Source organism: Conger conger, chromosome 4 (assembly GCF_963514075.1).
Source record: "Conger conger chromosome 4, fConCon1.1, whole genome shotgun sequence".
Lineage (NCBI taxonomy): Eukaryota > Metazoa > Chordata > Actinopteri > Anguilliformes > Congridae > Conger > Conger conger.
In genome coordinates this window covers 72537981-72559020 of record NC_083763.1, presented here as the reverse complement: position 1 = coordinate 72559020, position 21040 = coordinate 72537981, and the positions used below count along the sequence as shown (strand labels likewise).

At 49.4% G+C, this 21040-nt stretch overlaps 1 protein-coding gene across 1 annotated transcript in view; it reads right to left on the bottom strand.

The window, feature by feature from the left end:
* The window catches only part of drosha (drosha ribonuclease III), an 80449-nt gene that overhangs the window by 44870 nt on the left and 14539 nt on the right, over positions 1-21040 (bottom strand). Inside the window, 7 exon segments of the mRNA XM_061239056.1 lie at positions 7972-8074; positions 10784-10883; positions 13602-13661; positions 14145-14205; positions 14915-15053; positions 19624-19731; positions 20597-20757. Coding sequence (XP_061095040.1) covers positions 7972-8074; positions 10784-10883; positions 13602-13661; positions 14145-14205; positions 14915-15053; positions 19624-19731; positions 20597-20757 — 732 coding nt within the window.

Genomic DNA, 21040 nt, shown 5'->3' with positions numbered 1-21040 from the left:
ACGACCTCCATCCACAGCCTGTTAGGACTGAGTCCACCTGTCAGCTCCCGTGTGCAAGACTTCACACTCGCTCTACTGTTCCAGCTTCCCGAGAGATCCACGGGACCAGCTCACTACCGCCACCACTGGTGAGTGTTAAAGGAGCCGCCAAAATGTGTTTTAATTGTAAACCTGACGAGCAAACCACATCTTGTTCTGCTCATCGGCGCACAGCTAAAAATAACAACACATTATCAAGTGCCTAATGTGGCTCTGTTACAAATCTAATTGGCTCGTTAAAAATGTGTCAAATTAGATCTAATTCAAAGGGGTTTATTCATAATTCCACATTAAAAATGGAATGCCTCCATGGTGGCTATAGTTGTGTGTCAACGGTTCCTTGGCTGTATTTTTATTTATACATTTTGTTTATATACATTTGAACTTTGCAGCCAACCCAAGTGGCCTGTAGGCAGTGGGATTATCAGCCTTCACAAGCCCGCTAATATTTAGAGAAACAGTGTGGATTTCTGGCAGCATTTTCTCCACAAACAGCAGGGAGCTGACATTAAACGGAGAATAAAAGGACAGAAAAAGGCACGTGCCGTTCATCTCTTTAGCACCAGACAGCACACCATATTGGGACTATAATGCAACCCAGAAAAGAAAATGGATCTAAAGCCTTTTTATTTACAGACAACACATTTTTTCCATGTTCTTCTCAGAAGAAACTGAATTTGTGTTTGCTAATTTGCATATTATGTATGTAAATTAACAAATTATGTTAAAGTATTTAAATGTACAAATATGCATCTCAGATAGGAATAGCTGCAATAAAACTGTCTAGATTATTGAACTGTCCACATCATCAGCTAATGATGCACATGAGACCGGTAGGGTTTGCTGCAATGCACACACACGTGCGCACACACACACACACACACACACACACACACACACACACACACACACACACGTAGACAAGACACACACACACACACACACACAAGGTTATGAGCTGGTTATGAGTCTGTCTGAATATCACAGACAGACACACAGACACACAGACACACAGACACACAGACACACAGACACACAGACACAGACACAGACACAGACACAGACACAGACACAGACACACACACACACACACACACACACACACACACACACACACACACACACACACACGGTTATGAGCCTGTCTGAATATCTCACACAGACAGACAAGAGACACAAGGTTGAGCTATAATCTTTACAACAGAATATCTTCCACAGACAGACAGACAGACAGACAGACAGACACACACACACACACACACAAGGTTATGAGCTGGTTATGAGTCTGTCTGAATATCTCAGACAGACAGACAGACAGACAGACAGACAGACAGACAGACAGACAGACAGACACACACACACGCACACGGTTATGAGCTGGTTATGAGTCTGTCTGAATATCTCACACAGACAGACAGACAGACACACACACACACACACGGTTATGAACTGGTTATGAGTCTGTCTGAATATCTCACACAAACAGACAGACAGACAGACAGACAGACAGACACACACACACACACACACACGGTTATGAGCTGGTTATGAGTCTGTCTGAATATCTCAGACAGACAGACAGACAGACAGACAGACAGACAGACAGACAGACAGACAGACAGACAGACAGACACACACACACACACACGGTTATGAGCTGGTTATGAGTCTGTCTGAATATCTCACACACAGACAGACAGACAGACAGACAGACAGACAGACAGACAGACAGACAGACAGACAGACAGACACACACACACACACACACGGTTATGAGCTGGTTATGAGTCTGTCTGAATATCTCACACAGACAGACAGACAGACAGACAGAGACACAAGGTTGAGCTGTAATCTTTACAGCAGAATATCTCACACAGACAGACAGACAGACAGACAGACAGACAGAGACACAAGGTTGAGCTGTAATCTTCACAGCAGAATTTCTCACACACCCCGAGCATATGGGGCAGTGTCCCAGAGCGCACACACTCCACCTCCACGGTGACAGACTCAGCTCTGTCACTCTTCCCTGACAACCACGAGAGCAGCTGTTATCCCCGAGGAAAGCGCAGGCAGAAACAGTGCTTATGAACCAATGTCTGCCGTGGCTGTTTTTCTGCACTTCCACTTTCCAAACGCTGATTTAAAAGTTCATTCTGAGGTCAAGGCTATGCGAGTACAAACAGGGTTTCATTTCTTTTCCATTTCAGCCACCGGGTCAAAGGCCACGTCCCCCTAGCCTCCAACTTCTGTACTTAACAAGTTTTGTATAAATAAATAAATACATTAAAAAATATATTTTAGTTGCATTGCTGTATAAATAGTTTCCTCCTCACCCAAACCATGCCCCATTTCACTATAACCTACCAGGCTTCAGGGAGAGAGAAGGGGACATAATTTAAGGATTAGAGAAATTACTACATTAACACTATATTAATGACTCATTCATATTTGTCCATAGAGCATTTATTTACCGGTAAATATGTAACAGAACCTATGGGGCTGCGCTTCATAGCACATCTTCACTTTACTTGATTTTATTTTTTATAAATAATATATTGTATTATTGTCGAAGTCTTCACAAACCGGGGTGTGTGTGGGGGGGCAAAGGCTTCTGACAGCTCAAAACGAGCATTCCTACTGCATCCCATTACAGCATCACCATAACGCCCCTCTGAACTCTCTCTGCAGTGTGCTTTTTAAACATATTTATCGATGCTTCCTGCCCGTCTGCTGCGGCAGGGGACGCTCCCACTGTTCGATACACAATTAAAAAAAGCCCTCCCAGCCTCACACCAGCACCTCCGGCGTCAATCAAACCCGGGCCGGATGAAAAGTTAAAGACGCTCGGTTTAAAACCGCGGGAGAGTGGTTTTCCGCGAGAACCTGTCCGCGGTCAGAACGCCCTCGGGCTACGAGGTGAACCTCGCTCCGCGCGCCCGTGGTTTGCGCGGCCGGCCCGTCTCGGAGCGGGGTCGTGCTGCCGAGGCGCTCCTCCCTCATTAGAGCGCGGTCGCCGGGCGGCGGGAGCCTCCGCCCGCCCCACCGCTCCCACCCCAAACGACCTGCGCGAGTTCAGCCCGGGCCGAGGAGCCCGGAGCCAGAGCCAGGCGCGCTGGAGGACCGGGAGAGCCCGGAGCCCGAGCCAGAGCCAGGCCTGCTGGAGGACCGGGAGAGCCCGGAGCCTGAGCCAGGCGCGCTGAAGGACCGGGAGAGCCCGAAGCCAGAGCCAGGCCTACTGAAGGACCGGGACGTGGGAGTGCAGCTAGCGCGCGTCGCTCCAGAGCGGAGAGAGGCACGGAACGCAGGCACGGAACGCAGGCACGGAACGCAGGCACGGAACGCAGGCCCGGAACGCAGGCACGGAACGCAGGCCCGGAACGCAGGCACGGAACGCAGGCCCGGAACGCAGGCACGGAACGCAGGCCCGGAACGCAGGCACGGAACGCAGGCACGGAACGCAGGCACGGAACGCCGGCACGGAGCCACCCGTCGGGCGAAGCACTACGCCCCATCAGTGAGGACAGAAATCCTTCACAGGGAAATCACCGTACATTACACTACACACGGTCTGTCATGGCCTACACTGTGTTAACGAACCCTCACAGAGTTTACAAGAGTGCACTGTGGCCAGTGAACTCGTATACACTCCGTTAGAGTTGAAATAACACTGAATATTTTATTGTGCATAAGCATCACTACTTGGTACTACGGCAAGCGCATAATGTAGGCCCTTAAAATGTTCAACACACAGAGTACAATATTAGAACGAACACACAATACCTGGCAATATTCTCCAAGCACAACTGCCAAATAATAAAATATAGCTTGGGTGTAGTGTCAGAAAGAAATCAATAAGACAAACGCAACCTAAAACTACAGCAAAGAAAGAACTAAAAACGACCTGGACAAGAATAAAACAACCCAACCACAAAGCAGAAACACAACCTCACAGTGCCCAGGACAAAAACACAACATAATACTACAGAATAGAAATGACCTCATAACAACAAGGACAAAAACACAAGCTAATACTACAGCAGAGAAGCAGCCTCGAAGCAACCTTGACAAAAATACGAACGGATACTACAGCACAGAAAAGATCAGGGGATGGTTAGGTGGCAGGTGGAGAGAGCCAGGTTGGGAATTTAGCCAGGACACCCCGGGGAACACCCTCTACTCTTTGTGAAGAGTGTCATGGGATCTTTAACAACCACGGTTGTAGTCAGGACCTCGGTTTATCTGTTCATCTGAAAGACAGGCAGCGACCTGTACAATCTGGACACAGACAGAGCCCAACACTCCAGCGCCGGGTCGGGCGGAGAAAGACCCGGCCCGGGGGCACAGCAGGCCCACAGCAGGCCCACAGCAGGGCACGGTGTTTTGTCAGGGGCAGCGCGACACCGATTGGCCGTCGGCTCCAGCCGGGGGACGGATTGGCCGGCGGCCGGCGGGCTGTTGGCACGGGAACGGGCGCGGGGCGGCGACTCCAATCAAAAGGCACTTCACCTTAAACACGGCGCCAAACGGGAGACGGCACGCAGCAGCACCTGCCGAGGGAGAGCGGAGCACAGGTGCTTCAGCGCGTGCCCGGAGGCCGGGCCCGGCAGCTTTTCATCTCCCCGCTCATCCTCCCCTCTCGCTGGGGCAGCCAGCTGTCCTCAGGCGGAGGCGTTTCCCCCGAGCCTTTTCCACGGCCCCCCGTTTCCGACTCGTTTCTCGGCTCCCGATACCTCGCGCGACGGCCGCATTAATCGCTCAAAAACACCGGAGCCGAAACACGGCAGGTATAACCGCATCCACTGGCTCTCCGTACGCGGGGGCAAAGGAGAAGAAAAAGAGAAAGAAAAGGAAAGCGATTCAATTTCAACATCAATGACCTTACTGTAACCGAGAGAGACAGACAGACAGAGAGACAGAGACAGAGAGACAGAGAGAGGGAGAGAGAGGGAGAGAGAGAGAGAGAGGGAGGGAGGGAGGGAAGGAGGGAGAGAGAGGGAGGGAGAGTGAGAGAGAGAGAGAGAGAGAGAGAGAGGGAGAGTGAGAGATAGGAAGAGATAGGGAGAGGGAGGGAGAGGGAGCGAGAGAGAGGGAGGGAGAGTGAGAGAGAGAGAGAGAGAGAGAGAGAGAGAGAGAGAGAGAGAGAGAGGGGAACAGTCGCCCACCCTCTATTCTAGCAATTAATAAAAGAGCAGGGCCGATGGTTGTGAAAAAGTGATATTCAGCGAATCAGAGATAATCCTGCTCCTGCCCTCTCTAATAGGACAAGCTTAAGATGGCACACAAAGCCTGCCATCTGTTACCCAGGGAGCAGCAGGCTATAATCCACAGATAAACTTTACATGGAAATTAGGAGCATAAAGCAGCACAGGAATTTCACTGCAGCTGCCTCTCTTCTTCCACAGCCGCAGGTAGAAATGCATGCTGGGAGATTAGTGCGGTCGGACGTCAATGTGAGCATGACTGTGCTGAGCTTCACCTGGCAGAGTCCATAAGTAAAAGAAGGGGTGTGTGTGTGTGTGTGAGTGTGTGTGTGGGTGTGTGGGTGTGTGTGTGTGTGTGTGTGTGTGTGTGTGTGTGTGTGTGGGCGTGTGTGCGTGTGGGCGTTGTGTGCGTGCGTGCGTGCGGGCGTGCGGGCGTGCGGGCGTGCGTGCGTGCGTGCGTGTGTGCGTGTGGTGAGAGCACCGAAAAGAATTTGAATCCAAAACAAGATACTAATTGAACCCAGGTCGCACTCCGTACAGGAAAGGGAAGGGGAAAAGTTGGCAAACGAGAAGCCATCCCATCCGACTCATGAATAAAGATGTTTTAAAAAAGTTCTGAGATGTCGATTTTACAGGCTGAATAATTCAGAGTTCCGGGGGCCGCCGCTCGACATTCTGATCCGACAGCCTAACTTCCTGCGCTGGAGATGGCCTCTGGCCGGTGGCTCGGGAGTGGGGCCGGTGTGTGTGTGTGTTTAATTGAGAAAGTGCAGTCCTCCTCACGCGGGCTGGGGGCAGTTCAGGTTCTGTTCCAAACGTTTTTGTTTGGGTTTTATTTTTTTATTTTTTTTCTACACAGCTGCGTACAACCAACACAATACGGGAGCAAAGTGTCATTACCGGGCTCTGGGGGAGGTACTATGTATGCACACCTACAACCACATACGGTATTTCAAAGCACTCAACGGCTATTCACCATCCGTATTATGTTTTTGAGACGACTACGAAAACCACTCAGCTACTTGCTTTCAATATTCGCATCAGCTATTTGCACTCCAAAAAAATAAAAATAAAATAAGAGTATTTTCCCTTTTTTTTTTTTTGAAATCCAGTGTTTTAGCATTATCAATTTGCAATTTGTTGTGCCAATGGAAGGTTTCCATGTGTTCTCATAGTTTGACAGACAATTTTGACTCAAAGGCTATTTCACAGTTTATGATGAAATTAATGAGAAAAATAAATTGCTTATTAAAAATGTAAGTTTTTTTGTCAAACTGACATTTGAAAGGTTAACTGACGTACTGAAGGTTTACGGTCAAACAGCACTGCGCAGTCCTTCGGAAACGTGGTGCCCTTCCTCTCGCGAGGAAGAGGAGGAGGAAAAAGAGCATCCCCGTGCAAAAGCACCTCAAGCTAAATAAAGACGACGAGATGTCAGAAAATAAATAAAGAATGATAAAAGCGAACGTTGAAGGCGGCGATCCGGAGCGTGTTTCCGCCGCGGCGGGCGGGGTGCGCCTGTTTATCCGCTAAACGCGCGGCGGTGAAGACGTCTCTGTCAGCGCCTGCTGCTCGGCCGGGCCTGACCGTGACGCGCCCGTCGCCGTGGGAACGGCCGCCGTCAGAACGCCGTGTGAAGGCGATAACGAACGGGTAACGAACGCCGCCGCGCGCGGGCGCTAATGAGCCGGTCACCCCCCACCCTCCCCCACTCCATTAGAACGGGGGGGCGGGGGGCTGGATGGGGCTGGATTTAGGAAGACTGGGGCCCCAGTGTGCTACGCTACTGGCTAACGACACACACACACCATGGGTAACGACACACACACACCATGGCTAACAACACACACACACCAGCCCCCCCACCTTCCCTGCGCTGGGGACCGGGTGATGTTAAGCCCCTCCCTGGCTCCACCCCCTTCCCACCCAGAGCTGAGACGCAGTGGAGAGACCAAATCAGGGCACAACCCGTGTCCGACTTGTATACTCAACTGTAGGCCTGTGTACTGATTCGGACACAGCCATGGTTTGGTTTGTAGAAGAGAGGACCACAGATCCGCACAGCTGTTGGGCCCTTAACCCCACATTGTCCCCTGCCTAGTGTACTTAAGTGTAAGTCGCTTTGGATAAAAGCGTCAGCTAAATAACATGTCTTGTAATGTAAAAATGTTGAACCTTGATAATGTTGAACACTGATAATCACCGATTTTCACTGATAATCACAATCAAACGGTCAAAGGATGGTTAGCGTTACTTCCTAGAGACAGCTGGAACATCCCTTCAGTGTCAGAAAGAGAAACACTTTCAATTGATCTTTTTGGGAGCCAGAGCAGGGGATCCCTGCTGATCCACTAACGAGGACATTAATTACCCCTGACTCTACTGACCAAACAGGGTGAAGGGTACCCAAACACAGTTAGCACAGTGTGGAATGTACTGTAGTGCAATGTAGTGCAGTGTAGTGTAATGTAGTAAGGTAATGTATTGCAATGTAATGTAAAGGAGGAATGTGTTAGCGTTAGCCACATAGCCTCACCTAAAGCAGGAGCGTGTTAGCGTTAGCCACACAGCCTCACCTAAAGCAGGAGCGTGTTAGCGTTAGCCACACAGCCTCACCTAAAGCAGGAGCGTGTTAGCGCTAGCCACACAGCCTCACCTAAAGCAGGAGCGTGTTAGCGCTAGCCACACAGCCTCACCTAAAGCAGGAGCGTGTTAGCGTTAGCCTCACCTATCAGGGCCTCGAAGCAGTTGGCCATGGCGTGTCGCAGGTCTGACTCCCTGCACAGATCAGGGCCATGGGCGTACAGCATGAACCGGTCCAGCTCCAACTTCTGCCAAACAAACCACACACAAAAAAAAATAAGCTGTTTTCCCTGCCACCATTTTCTCTGAGACAGACAATATGAAGACCACATAAACACAGACACACGGAAGGCTCATTATACCGCTGTCAAATAAAAATAAAAACAGCGGAAGATCAGGTAAACAGCGGAACGGAGCAGACACGGTCTCGCAGATACGAAAGAGAGGGAGAATTATTGAGAAATCTAAACATTTGGGCAGGACGGGAGACAACAATCACAGCAATTACAGTAATGCCTGGCTGTGATTATATTTAGAGTGTGAGCGGGGCGGGCCGCGTAAATCACATCACAGCAGAGGTAAAGTGAAGAACACAGCCTCGCGCTCCCAGACTGACAGATGTTTCCATCCCCGCTCCAGATGCGCTACGCTAAGCTATCTCCCGAGGCATTGTGGGTAGAGGTGGTGGTGGGGGTGGGGGGTGGGGGGGGGGGGATGCATCAGATGGAGAATACAAGTCTATTATTCCACCGGAGGGGTACCACAACATCATCGGTGACCTTCAAGAGGCAACAATATTTGACAGCCAATCATTTCCCAGCGGCCATCCGACTCCAGTTGACAGCCAATCATTTGCCAGCACTGCCCCACCTCCAGCCAATAGTTTCTCTGCATTCCTCCGCTTGCAGCCAATCGTTTCAGTTCTACGCTGTTCCCCACACCCACAGGGAGTGTGAACACACTATTTGTTGGGAGTGTGCCCAAGTGATTTAGAACTAAAATTGAATTATATTTTATTTTTTTTAAAAAGCGATCCGATTTTGGGAGTCGTACAAGCGGGATTACACGGGTGCGTTCACAGGATATTTTTCCGGAGATGATTACGAGTGTTGCGGTGCAGGAAGAGGGGGGAGCTGAAGGAGGCGCAGGCACTGGCTGGGCCGCAGAGCCTGCTGTATCACATTCCACTTCCTGTAGCAGCCAAACGACAACACGGAGCTCTGAGACGGCCCCACACACACACACACACACACACACACACACACACAACACACACACACACGCACACACACCTCCCCGTTCAGCCGGGAACTACACCAGAGATTAAAGTTTTAATTGCTTTCCAACATCACAGAATGATTACTGTATCAGCCTTGACTAGAGAGCTGGCATCGTGCATTCAACAGCCTACTGTAGCGCTGAGAGAGAGAGAGAGAGAGAGAGAGAGAGAGAGAGAGAGAGAGAGAGAGAGAGAGAGAGACAAAACCAGCTAAATAAAGGAAAAGAGACAGAGAAAGACAGAGAGAGGAGAGGGAGAATGAGAGCGACAAAAGGAAAGGAAGCACAAGAAAGAAAATGATTGAGAGAAAGAAAGTACCAGGGAGAGGGAAGGAGAGAAGGTGAGAGAGAGAAGGTGAGAGAAGAAGGGGAGGGAGAAAGACAGAGAGAGAGGTTGGGAGAGGGAGCGAGAGAAAGAGAGATAATGACAGGGGCAGAGAGAGAGCAGAAGAAAGCAGGGAGAGAGAAAGAGAAAACGGAGAGAGAGAGCGGGCCACGGGCATGTTTAAAGGTCTGCGTGTCCTCTGACGCCCCCTGGGGGCCAGGGGGAGACGCGTCCCTGCTCTGGCACACGGCGTAATGGCCTTCAGTCACTAATTACACACCCTTCAGCACCCTTCAGCCCTCATTACTAACTGCACTTAAGCACAGAGAGGGGGGAAGACCTGCTGTTTCCCACAATGCCCCGCACTCCATCATTCACAGTCATTTGAGTACACAGCCTTTTAAAGCAGTCAGAAAAAGTCAAACTCAACTCAAACTTTGTCGTCATTATGGAGTCAAAAATTGCACGACTAAATGAGGTGGTGGGTCTGATCTACACTGCAACACGGCACTATATACACTCACCATCGTTTTTTTTACTTCTACAGCTGTAGACTATCCACTTACAGTTATGATGTGTTGTGTGTTCAGAGATGCTCTTCTGCATAATGTGTGGTTATTTGCGCTATTGTCACCTTTGACCAGTTTGGCCATTCTCCTATGACGTCTCTCATTAACAAGGAGTTTCTGTGTGCAGAATTGCTGCTCACTGAATTTTTTGGTTTGTTGTTGCACCATTCTCAGCAAACTCTAGAGACGAGTGTGTGTAAAAATCCCAGGAGATCAGCAGTTTCTGAGATACTCAAACCACCCTGTCTGCCACCAACAATCATTCCACATTCAAAGTCACTTAGATCACATATTTACCCCATTCTGACGGTTGAGGTGAACATTAACTGAAGCTCCTGACTCGTATCTACATGACTGTATGCATTGCACTGCTGCCCCACAATTGGCTGATTAGATAACTGCATGAATAAGTAGGCGTAATAAAGTAAAAATGTTCCTAATTAAATGCTTGGTGAGTGTTATGTCCAGTACATAAGGTAAAATACGTCAAGCTTCAATACCAAGACAACTAGAGAACTTGAGGAACTACAGTACCAAGACAAATAGAAATTCAAAAGTCCTAGATTAAGGTATAAAATATAAGGGGCTGAAGCCCTGCAGAGGAGTCGAGGTACAGTGTGAAGAGGTGAGTCACCGGACTGCAGTGGAAAATGGGCAGCGAGAGAGCAGTTCTTATGAGGACGGGGAGGTTTTTATATTAAAAAAAACACTTTAAAAAAGTGCATTTGGCGGTAGACCGAGGGTAGGAGTCAGCTGGCTGTAGAACGGGAGGTAGGAGTACGGACCTTGGCCAGCATGGCGAGGTGCTGGTTCTGGACGATGGCGGTTCGGTATGTGGCGAGCCCCCCCTCCTCCAGGCAGGGGAACAGGTAGTACAGGTGTACACTGAGGGAGACAGAGCCAGCAGGGTTACACGCTGAGACAGCACCTCATACACAGCACAGCCAAGCCCTATACCCTGTACTTACCACACACGCTGTCTGTTATACACAGCACTTACCGCACACACTGTCCGTTAAACACAGCACAACCATGGCGTATACCCCGTGTTTACCGCCCACACTGTCCGTTACATAAAACACAGCTAAGCCGTCTACTCTGTCCTTAACCAACACTGTGTGCTTCTGGTGCTTTATGGAAAAGATGGGGAAATTAAATTTTAGGATATACTGTATCTACGGTATATTCTCAATTTCTAAGTCTCTCGTGACATTTAAAACAAACTAGTGAAGCAGAATAACTAGGCCCCCAAGTCCCTTAAGTGAGATTTTAGGCTTTTAAACTGAATTGGATGTGAAGTTTAGCCCACACAGATAATTTATATAGAAATCTAAGTACATTAACTAAAGTATATAAACTTAAATCAATTTCACACATGCACCCACACACACACACACACACACACACACGCACAAAAACGCTAAGTTCTACAGCATTCAACACTGCTATTGTTTTCCAGCGCTCTTTTAATCCATCAAGGGTAGGTATCGGTGAGATCAGCGGTGAGATCAGCGGTGAGATCAGCGGTGAGCTCAGCGGTGAGCTCAGCGGTGAGATCGGGAACGACACCAGACAGTGAAGCGTAAACAGGGCCAGGCTTGGCAGCAGCTGGGTGAGCCCGCAGGCGTAGTTTTTGCTGAAGAGGCGGACAGGGTGGATCATTTTTCGGCAGCAGACACGGCACGTTAATGTGGCGGTAAACGACAGGACGCTGATGCTCACATCCACCGGGACACAAAGCTTAATAAGCCCTTTATTATACAATATATTATTATTATTATTATTATTATTATTATTATCCTTCCGAACACCTCACCCACCAATGATAACTGCGTTTGTTTGCGGTCGGGCCTTAACTGTGCTGATAAACACTAAAATAAAGAGAAGCGTTTAGCGGGTATAATGAGGAGGCAAAATGAGCATAGAGTGGCCTGTACCATATCATGCATATTCTCACACCAAAGACAAACCGTTTAGAAAAGAAGCCCTTCTTTTCAATATTGCCTCCTTTAGTGCTCTATGGAGCACTTACAGCTGCTTGGTCCAGCTATAAAAGGTCATTCGTAAGTGAAGTTTATTATTATTATTATTACAGTTATAAAATAAAAAAATAAACCATACCGAGGGAATGACGGTTTGAGGTGTCATCAGCAAAGTGCCCTGGGCACCCCTGGGGACAAACACAGACACAGACACAAAGCACACACAGACACAGACACAGAGACAGAGACAGAGACAGAGACAGACCCAAGACACACACAGACACAGACAGAGACAGACACAAGGCACACACAGACACAGACCAAAGGCACCCAAAGACAAACACAGACACAAGGCACACACAGACAGACAGACATATACGAGACACACACGAGACACACGTACACAGAGACAGAGACACACACACACACACAGACACGCACTGTCTGCTCATGTTAAAAATAGAAGATAATGTTCGTTTCCCCAGAAGAGCAGAGGGGCGGGGCAGAGCTGACAGCCAATGGCTGAGTACATCAACTGCTGTTTCATTTGAATAATTATGAATCCCCAAAATCTGTATGCCAACATATCTATTAGCTTCCGTGTAATTACCCAGCGTGAGTGTGTGAGTGTGTGTGTGTGTGTGCGTGTGAGAGAGACAGAGTGTGAGTGTGTCTGTATGCGTGTTTGCTGGTGCAGGAGGCGTTCAAACGGAGGGGAAATCAGCCACCAAAATGGCCAGAAAGGTATTCAGTGATCTGTCTCCAAATTACAACATCAGACCACGCTTCATGAAAAGGGAGCTGATTTCACACGCAGCTTCTCAGTGATTACTGTAAAGTCTCACCGCAGGGCTGTCTGACAGTAATAACAGTGATATGAACAGGAGGAGCCACACCTACCCCCCCACCCAGCCCCCGTGAGTCAATACGACACTCACAGGCACTTCAGTGTCACTTATTCACTGCTGCGAAACGCAGCGAGAATGACAAAAAGAGTCATTAAAAAATCTAACCGCTAACGACTCAGCCCTGGAAACGACAGGGGCCTGTGGGCGTGTGTTTTTCGTTCAGGCACGAGCTGGGCAGCCCTACCAGATGAGGTAAATGGTGAATTGTAAATGGTTGGCATTTATATAGCGCCTTTATCCAAAGCGCTGTACAATTGATGCTTCTCATTCACCCATTCATACACACACTCACACACCGACGGCGATTGGCTGTCATGCAAGGCACCGACCAGCTCGTCAGGAGCATTTGGGGGTTAGGTGTCTATTCGACACAGCCTGGGCGGGGGATCGAACCGGCAACCCTCCGACTACCAGACGACTGCTCTTACTGTCTGAGCCATGTCGCCCTGGCATGTGTTTTTCAGTCAGGCACGAGACGGGCAGCCCTACTTGGTGAGGTCTGTGGGTGTGTGTTTTTCAGTCAGGCACGAGACGGGCAGCCCTACTTGGTGAGGTCTGTGGGTGTGTGTTTTTCAGTCAGGCACGAGACGGGCAGCCCTACCAGATGAGGTCTGTGGCCGTGTGTTTTTCAGTCAGGCACGAGACGGGCAGCCCTACTTGGTGAGGTCTGTGGGTGTGTGTTTTTCAGTCAGGCACGAGACGGGCAGCCCTACCTGGTGAGAAACTCCACCACAGCGTCCCCGAGGAACTCCAGCCTCTCGTTGTGGTTGATCCTGAGGTCAGAGAGGAGGGTTTTCAAAAAAGAAAACACAAGATTTGCACCTGCTGCAGTCTTTTCATTATCCCCTCGCTCAAATCTGCAACTTAATCCACTCTAATTTGATCTCTCATCCCCTGCTTAAAGTGCCATATTCTCATTTAATGAGACCCCATATCTTACCCAGCTATCCTCGATTAAACCCCTTTACTTAAACCTCACCCCTCGCTCTCAGAACTCAATAAAGATTTTCATTTTATTTGACATTCCCACTCGACATGCTTCTCGCTCAAAACGTCAGCCATTTTAAATTGGGTCACTTAATTAAAAGTTCATGTCCTCTGTTTGTGGACTGAGTTCTCAGTTTTGTAAAGCATGTTTATGAACAGAGTGCTTTGCAAAATAAGAAATGCTTAATTAGAGCTCCAGCAAAGAAAACCGCGGAAATATTGTACCGTTGTATCCAATGTCACTGACGGAGGTTTAGTGCTCACTCTACCTGGAAGGAGACGGGTCGTCCTGTCCCAGACGAGACATGATGTTGATCAAGGTGTTAATTCCTGAACAATAAAACACAAGGGATGCAGAAATATAACGTCAGTTAATGTCGAAACCCAACGCAGAACACATTCCTGGAACCAACAGCAACGTTTGAACACGAACGCAAAGATCGGCACAGCTGTTGGGCCCTTGAGCAAGGCCCTTAACCCCGCATTGTTCCAGGGGGATTGCCCCCAGCTTAGTTTAATCGACTGTAAGTCGCTTCGGATAAAAGCGTCAACTAAAAAAAATACCAAAATAAAAAATTTTTATAAACATACAGGCAAGGAAATGGAAGAAAACCACAACAAGAACTGAATCCAACAATAACGCAATGTGAAAAATAAACATAAACATCATAAGCACAACCAGAGTGGAGACGGCTTTGTAAATGTTAAGAGGAGAGCAGGGCATGTTGTTTTGTGTACAGCGACAGACGCACAGGACGGATCGGAGCGGGGCCGAGAACAATACATAACACACCCAAACCCAATTCCTCTCTCCATTACCCAGTCTGAATATAGCCTTACAGCAAGAACATATACTGAAAATATATTGAGCTCAAATATATTTTCAGAGTAGTGCAAAGCTTATAAATATATGACCAAACATACAAATACTTTCAGGTACTGCAATATACATGTTAAAGGACAGTGCTGTAAGGTGTATTTATGGCTGTATTTTGTAAAACGCACACACAGGTGTAAGGCACTGCGGTATCTCCGTCACCTTTCTTCCTCATGTACATGTGGTGCACCTTGCGGTCGCCGTACTTGGGCTGACGGATGCCGCAGTTGGACAGCGAGTTTCGGGCGTGGTCCGGGTTCATGCCGAAGTTCAGGTGGTGGCTGGGGTGGGTCATGGCCAGCTGCAGGGAGGGGGGGGGGACTGTGATCACTTCATTACATCTTTTTAAATGTCACCTGAATGTGTCATCTGGTATGATTGTGTATACACAGAACGTAATAATACCTACACTGCTGTGTGTGTGTGTGTGTGTGTGTGTATATATATATGTGTGTGTTGTGCACCCACGCACCCGCACTCACGCACGTCTCACTCAGAGAGGAAACGCACACACTCACACACACACACTCACGCACACACTCGCACACACTCACACACGCACACACTCACGCACACACTCACGCACACACTCACGCACACACTCACGCACACACTCACACACTCACGCACACACACACACACACACACACACACTCACGCACACACACACGCACACACACACGCACACACTCTCACACTCTCACACTCACACACACACTCACACACACACGCACGCACGCACGGCACGCACACACTCACACACACACTCACACACTCACACACTCACACACTCACACACTCACACACACTCACACACACACTCACACACACACTCACACACACACTCACACACACACTCACACACACACACACTCACACACACACACACTCACACACACACACACTCACACACACACTCACACACACACACACTCACACACACACTCACACACACACTCACACACACACTCACACACACACTCACACACACACACACACACACTCACACACACACTCACACACACACTCACACACACTCACACGCACACTCACACGCACACACACACGCAAACGCACACACACACACACACACACACACACACTCACGCACACACACACACTCACGCACACACACTCACGCACACACACTCACGCACACACTCACACTCACCTCACTCAGAGAGGAAATGCGCACACACACGCACGTCTCACACACTCACTCACACACTCACTCACACACACACCTCACTCAGAGAGGAAATGCGCACACACACACGCACGTCTCACACACGTGCGCACGTCTCACTCGGAGAGGAAGCGCACAGGCAACCCGTCAATAACACATTACAGACAGCTGCAAATGGAAGGGAGGCGAGGTGCTCACACAAACAACACTTTCCGCCCGCTCAATTTCCAACTTCAGATCAACCGCAGAGCCCAATGAGAAAAGCCTTGTTAAACAATAATAACAAGGTAACGTATCGACCCTTCTCCTGTGAACAGCTCTTCTGAAGTGCTTCAGGATAATCCATACATACAAAAAGAGTTAAAGAAGGCATTTTCAGGCTAACTGGGTATGAATGCTAACCTCAGTGAAAGGAATTCCACTGAACAGTGAGCAACTTACAGATAATGGAATCATTGTGCACTCCTCTTAACACAGGCCAAGAGCACTTCTGCAAGCCATCACAGCAGAAAAAGTGACATTTTAAAGGTTATCTTCCCCACAAAAGGAAAGAATAAACACAGAAACCAACAAGAGAATAAATTGCGTGGGTGTCAAAAGTTCCCTCTTAGTGAGGGTTAGCTTTCAATTATGACGATCCACTTCGTATTTTTAGTGGTGAGGGCAGAGAAACAATTAAAAAGCAAAAGGAAAAAATAATATTAAAAACACATATTGGGTTTCATTAGTGGGGCTGCACCAAACCTTTTTCTCTGTCTGTGTGGGGTTTGTCCCCACACTGAATCCACAAAATCAAGTGAGCACAATCCTTAAGGGAAATTATGAATTGATAAAAGCCCATTCCTCAAAGGGTTAAAGGCATTCCCGGAGTAGTACCACAGCGCCCCAAAGGCTCCGACACTATTACACCGCTCTGCCCTCACCCAGCCATTACCCGTGTGCAGCCAAGTTATGCTGGTATCAAACCAGCCACCCAAACCACCTTCTATTGGCCGCACAAGCTTCTTCCATGACCCTCAAGCCCTCTATGTCATTTGAGACATTTTAAAGCATTTATGTCCCATTGATGTTATTCATGGGGAATGAGGGACAATATTTCTGCTCTGGTGTGAGTTTGTCCGGGACTGGCCTGCTGGGGGGTATATCACAGAGCAGGGTTACTCAGTTAGCTGGACGAGATCACCAAGTAAAAACTGGAAACATGCAGCCGTTCCGGGTTTTACTTGGTGAACGTCTCCAGCTGACTCAGTAATCCCACTCGATGATATACCCGGCCCGGAACAGCAGCTGGGACCCTGAGCTACCGTGTGTGTAGCGTGTGCTTTTGTTACTGCCTGGCCTCACACACCGCCATGAGGAGCAGGATAAAACTGTCCCGCTTCACAGCGGTCTGATCCACTCCAGGTCTTACCGTTAGCATGCTAGCCCACCGACAACAGGAAACCTCCCTCAAAGAGCGCCGACCTGCAATCGACAAAACCCGGAGCGGATCAGCGCTCGTTCGGCGCCATTTCCGTTCCGGCGGCGTTCCGGCTGGTATAGCCCACGCGGGAGGGGCCACGCGGGAGGGGCCACGCGGGAGGGGCCACGCGGGAGGGGCCACGCGGGGGGGGCCACAGGGGAGGGCCACGCGATCTACAGGCACAGCACACAGGCCAGCGTCTCCGGAGAGTTTCCAAAAAAACGCGATTCTCGCCCCTCCTCCCCCGGACTTCTCGCCCAGTGTGGAAATATGAAACTGAGCCGAGCGAAATTGTACAGATGAATTATTAAAGCCCAGCGGGATGTCTGAGCTCCAGCCGGTGGGGGGGGAGGGGGGTGAATCAGGGCTCCTTGGTCATCTCGACCAGACACAAAAATCTTTAAAAATAGAAAAAGGATGAAAAGGATGCCTCGTCTCGCTGGGGGAGGTGTGATCAGGCTCTGTCTGCGCTTAGCAGTGATGTGGACGGACGGATGGACGGACAGACGGACGGACGGGGAACATGACACCCCCATGGAGGGTTGGGCACTTTTAAACACAGCTCTACAGGAAAGCCAAACCCAGGGAAACTGCTCGTTTGGACAGACCAAACCCAGGGAAAGTGCTTGTTTGGACCAGCCAAACGCCGTGAAATGGTTCATTTGCACAGACCAAACCCAGGGAAACTGCTCGTTTGGACAGACCAAACCCAGGGAAATGGCTTGTTTGGACAGACCAAACCCAGGGAAATGGTTCATTTGCACAGACCAAACCCAGGGAAACTGCTTGTTTGGACAGACCAAACCCAGGGAAACTGCTCGTTTGGACAGACCAAACCCAGGGAAACTGCTCGTTTGGACAGACCAAACCCAGGGAAACGGCTTGTTTGGACAGACCAAACCCAGGGAAACTGCTCGTTTGGACAGACCAAACCCAGGGAAATGGCTTGTTTGGACAGACCAAACCCAGGGAAATGGCTTGTTTGGACCAGCCAAACGCCGTGAAATGGTTAATTTGGACCAGGGGTCTCCAACCCTGGTCCTGGAGAGCTACTGGGTCTGCTGGTTTTTGTTTTCACCTTAAAATCAGCACCTGTTGAGACCCAGGTAACCAGGTGAGGTGAGTTAATTAATTAAATTAGAGCAGTTGATTATAGTTAATTGCAGGGTAAGAACGAAAACCAGCAGACCCAGTAGCTCTCCAGGACCAGGGTTGGAGACCACTGATTTGGACAGACCAAACCCAGGGAAACTGCTCGTTTACAAACTTAATTCTGGGAACATTCAAAAGGACATGGTAAAAGTTCTCTGCTTTTTTTTCCAGAATAATCTTTTCAGAAAATGAAAAAAGGTAACAGCATTTATTGAAATATGTCTTTGCTGTATAATAAAATTAATTTAAAATGAAATATTCTGAGATGCATGAAGCTAAAAGCCAAGGCCAGACAAAAAAGATGCTGCCCTTGGGTTTTTTAAAAATGTTTTTAAATAAGTTTAAGTAAGATAGAATATTCTTCATATATAGCCGTCTCTGACAATTAAAACCTGGACTGATGTCTCACACACACACACACACACACACACACACACACACACAGACATTTATACACACACACACACACTCCTCCACACGCACGCACACACACACACGCGCACGCACGCACGCACACACACACACACACACACACGCACACCCTCCTCCACACGCACACACACACACACACCCTCCTCCACACGCACACACGCACACACACCCTCCTCCACACGCACACACACCCTCCTCCACACACACACACACACACACACACACACACACGCACACACGCACACACGCACACACACCCTCCTCCACATGCACACACGCACACACCCTCCTCCTCCACACACATGCACACACACACACACACACACACACACACACACACACACCCTCCTCCACACGCGCACGCACACACACACACGCGCACACGCGCACACACACACCCTCCTCATCCACACACTCACACACACACACGCGCGCACACGCGCGCACATACGCGCGCACACACGCGCGCACACACACACACACACACACACACACACACACACACCCTCCTCCTCCACACACACGCACACACTCGCACACGCACGCGCACGCACACACGCACACACGTACACACGTACACACACACACACGCGCACACACACACCCTCCTCCTCCACACACACACACACACACACGTACCTGCAGCAGACAGCGCTCTTTGAACACATATCCGATGAGCCTGTCCAGGTGCATGAGACACTGGTGGTAGCGGATGTGGTGGGTGAGAACAGGCAGCATCATGGCGTGCTGTTCGGGGAGAGAGGAGGGAGGAGATGAAATCAATGGACCAGTCATTATTTATTAAGCCATGCTCTGACACAGGAGCAGATCAAATCATCCAAAGCCAAACGGTGTATCACCGGGAACAGACAGAGGGAGAAGAATTTCATTCTGACACGCACCGATCCATACCCATTTCTGACGGAGGCCACAAGACACAATGAATGTTTACAGAGCGGGGAGAGCCTTCTCCCTCTCCCTTTCTTTCTCCCGCTCTCTCTCTTTCTATCGTTTTGACTTCTCTCCTGCTCCTCCTGACTTGTGGAAAGTTTGTGTGAAGCAGGCAGGTGGGCCTGTAACCTGAAGGAATTATTCAGCTATTCACCTCAGGCAGCAGCTAGGGTTCCACCACAGCCTCTCATATTAACACTAATGCCCACCCACTGCATCATGTAACCTAAACTAGCCATGCCACAGAACATCTTGTGACCTAAACTAGCCCACCCACTGCGTCATGTGACCTAAACTAGCCCACCTACTGTGTCATGTGAGCTAAACTAGCCCACCCAAAAAACATCATGTGACCTAAACTAGCCTGGCCCCACCTATTTACAGTACATCATGTGACCTATAGCATTCACTTTACTATCCCATATGAGGATCACCATTCCGGCCTGTTACAGAAAGGTGCTTCCAGCCCCAAGCGCTTGTGTATCAGTGACCCCCATTTCAGAGAAACATGGGAGTCTGCTGAGGTGCTCAGCCATTTTACTCCGAGAGCAAAATCACAGAGTGCACCTCCACGGTCCGCGCCCTGCTCGTGGCCGGATTCCCCGCGTCCTACGCGACGCAGCGTGGTGCAACAGCGCCCCCCGCAGGCGCGTCAGCGTACCTGGCACACGTCGGAGCGGATGCCCGTCTTCCAGAAGCCCTGGCTGCTGAGCTCCACGGTCACCTCCCGCCTCATCGTGTTCTTCTGCCGGATCTTCTGCAGGGCCTCCTGCCCGGGGGGGAACGGGGAGATCCATCCAGGGTTAGAGCCCGAGTCTGGCCCTTACTGTACAGCCAGCAGAGGCACGCTAACGCTAATAACCAGCACTCACAGAGGCTACAGGCTAACAACCGGCACACAAGCTAAATGCTAATAACCAGCACTCACAGAGGCTACAGGCTAAGAACCGGCACAAAAGCTAAATGCTAATAACTAGCACTCACAGAGGCTACAGGCTAATAACCAGCACACAAGCTAAATCCTATAACCAGCACTCACAGAGGCTAAAGGCTAATAACCGGCACACAGGTAAAATGCGAATAACCACCACACAAACAGGCTAAA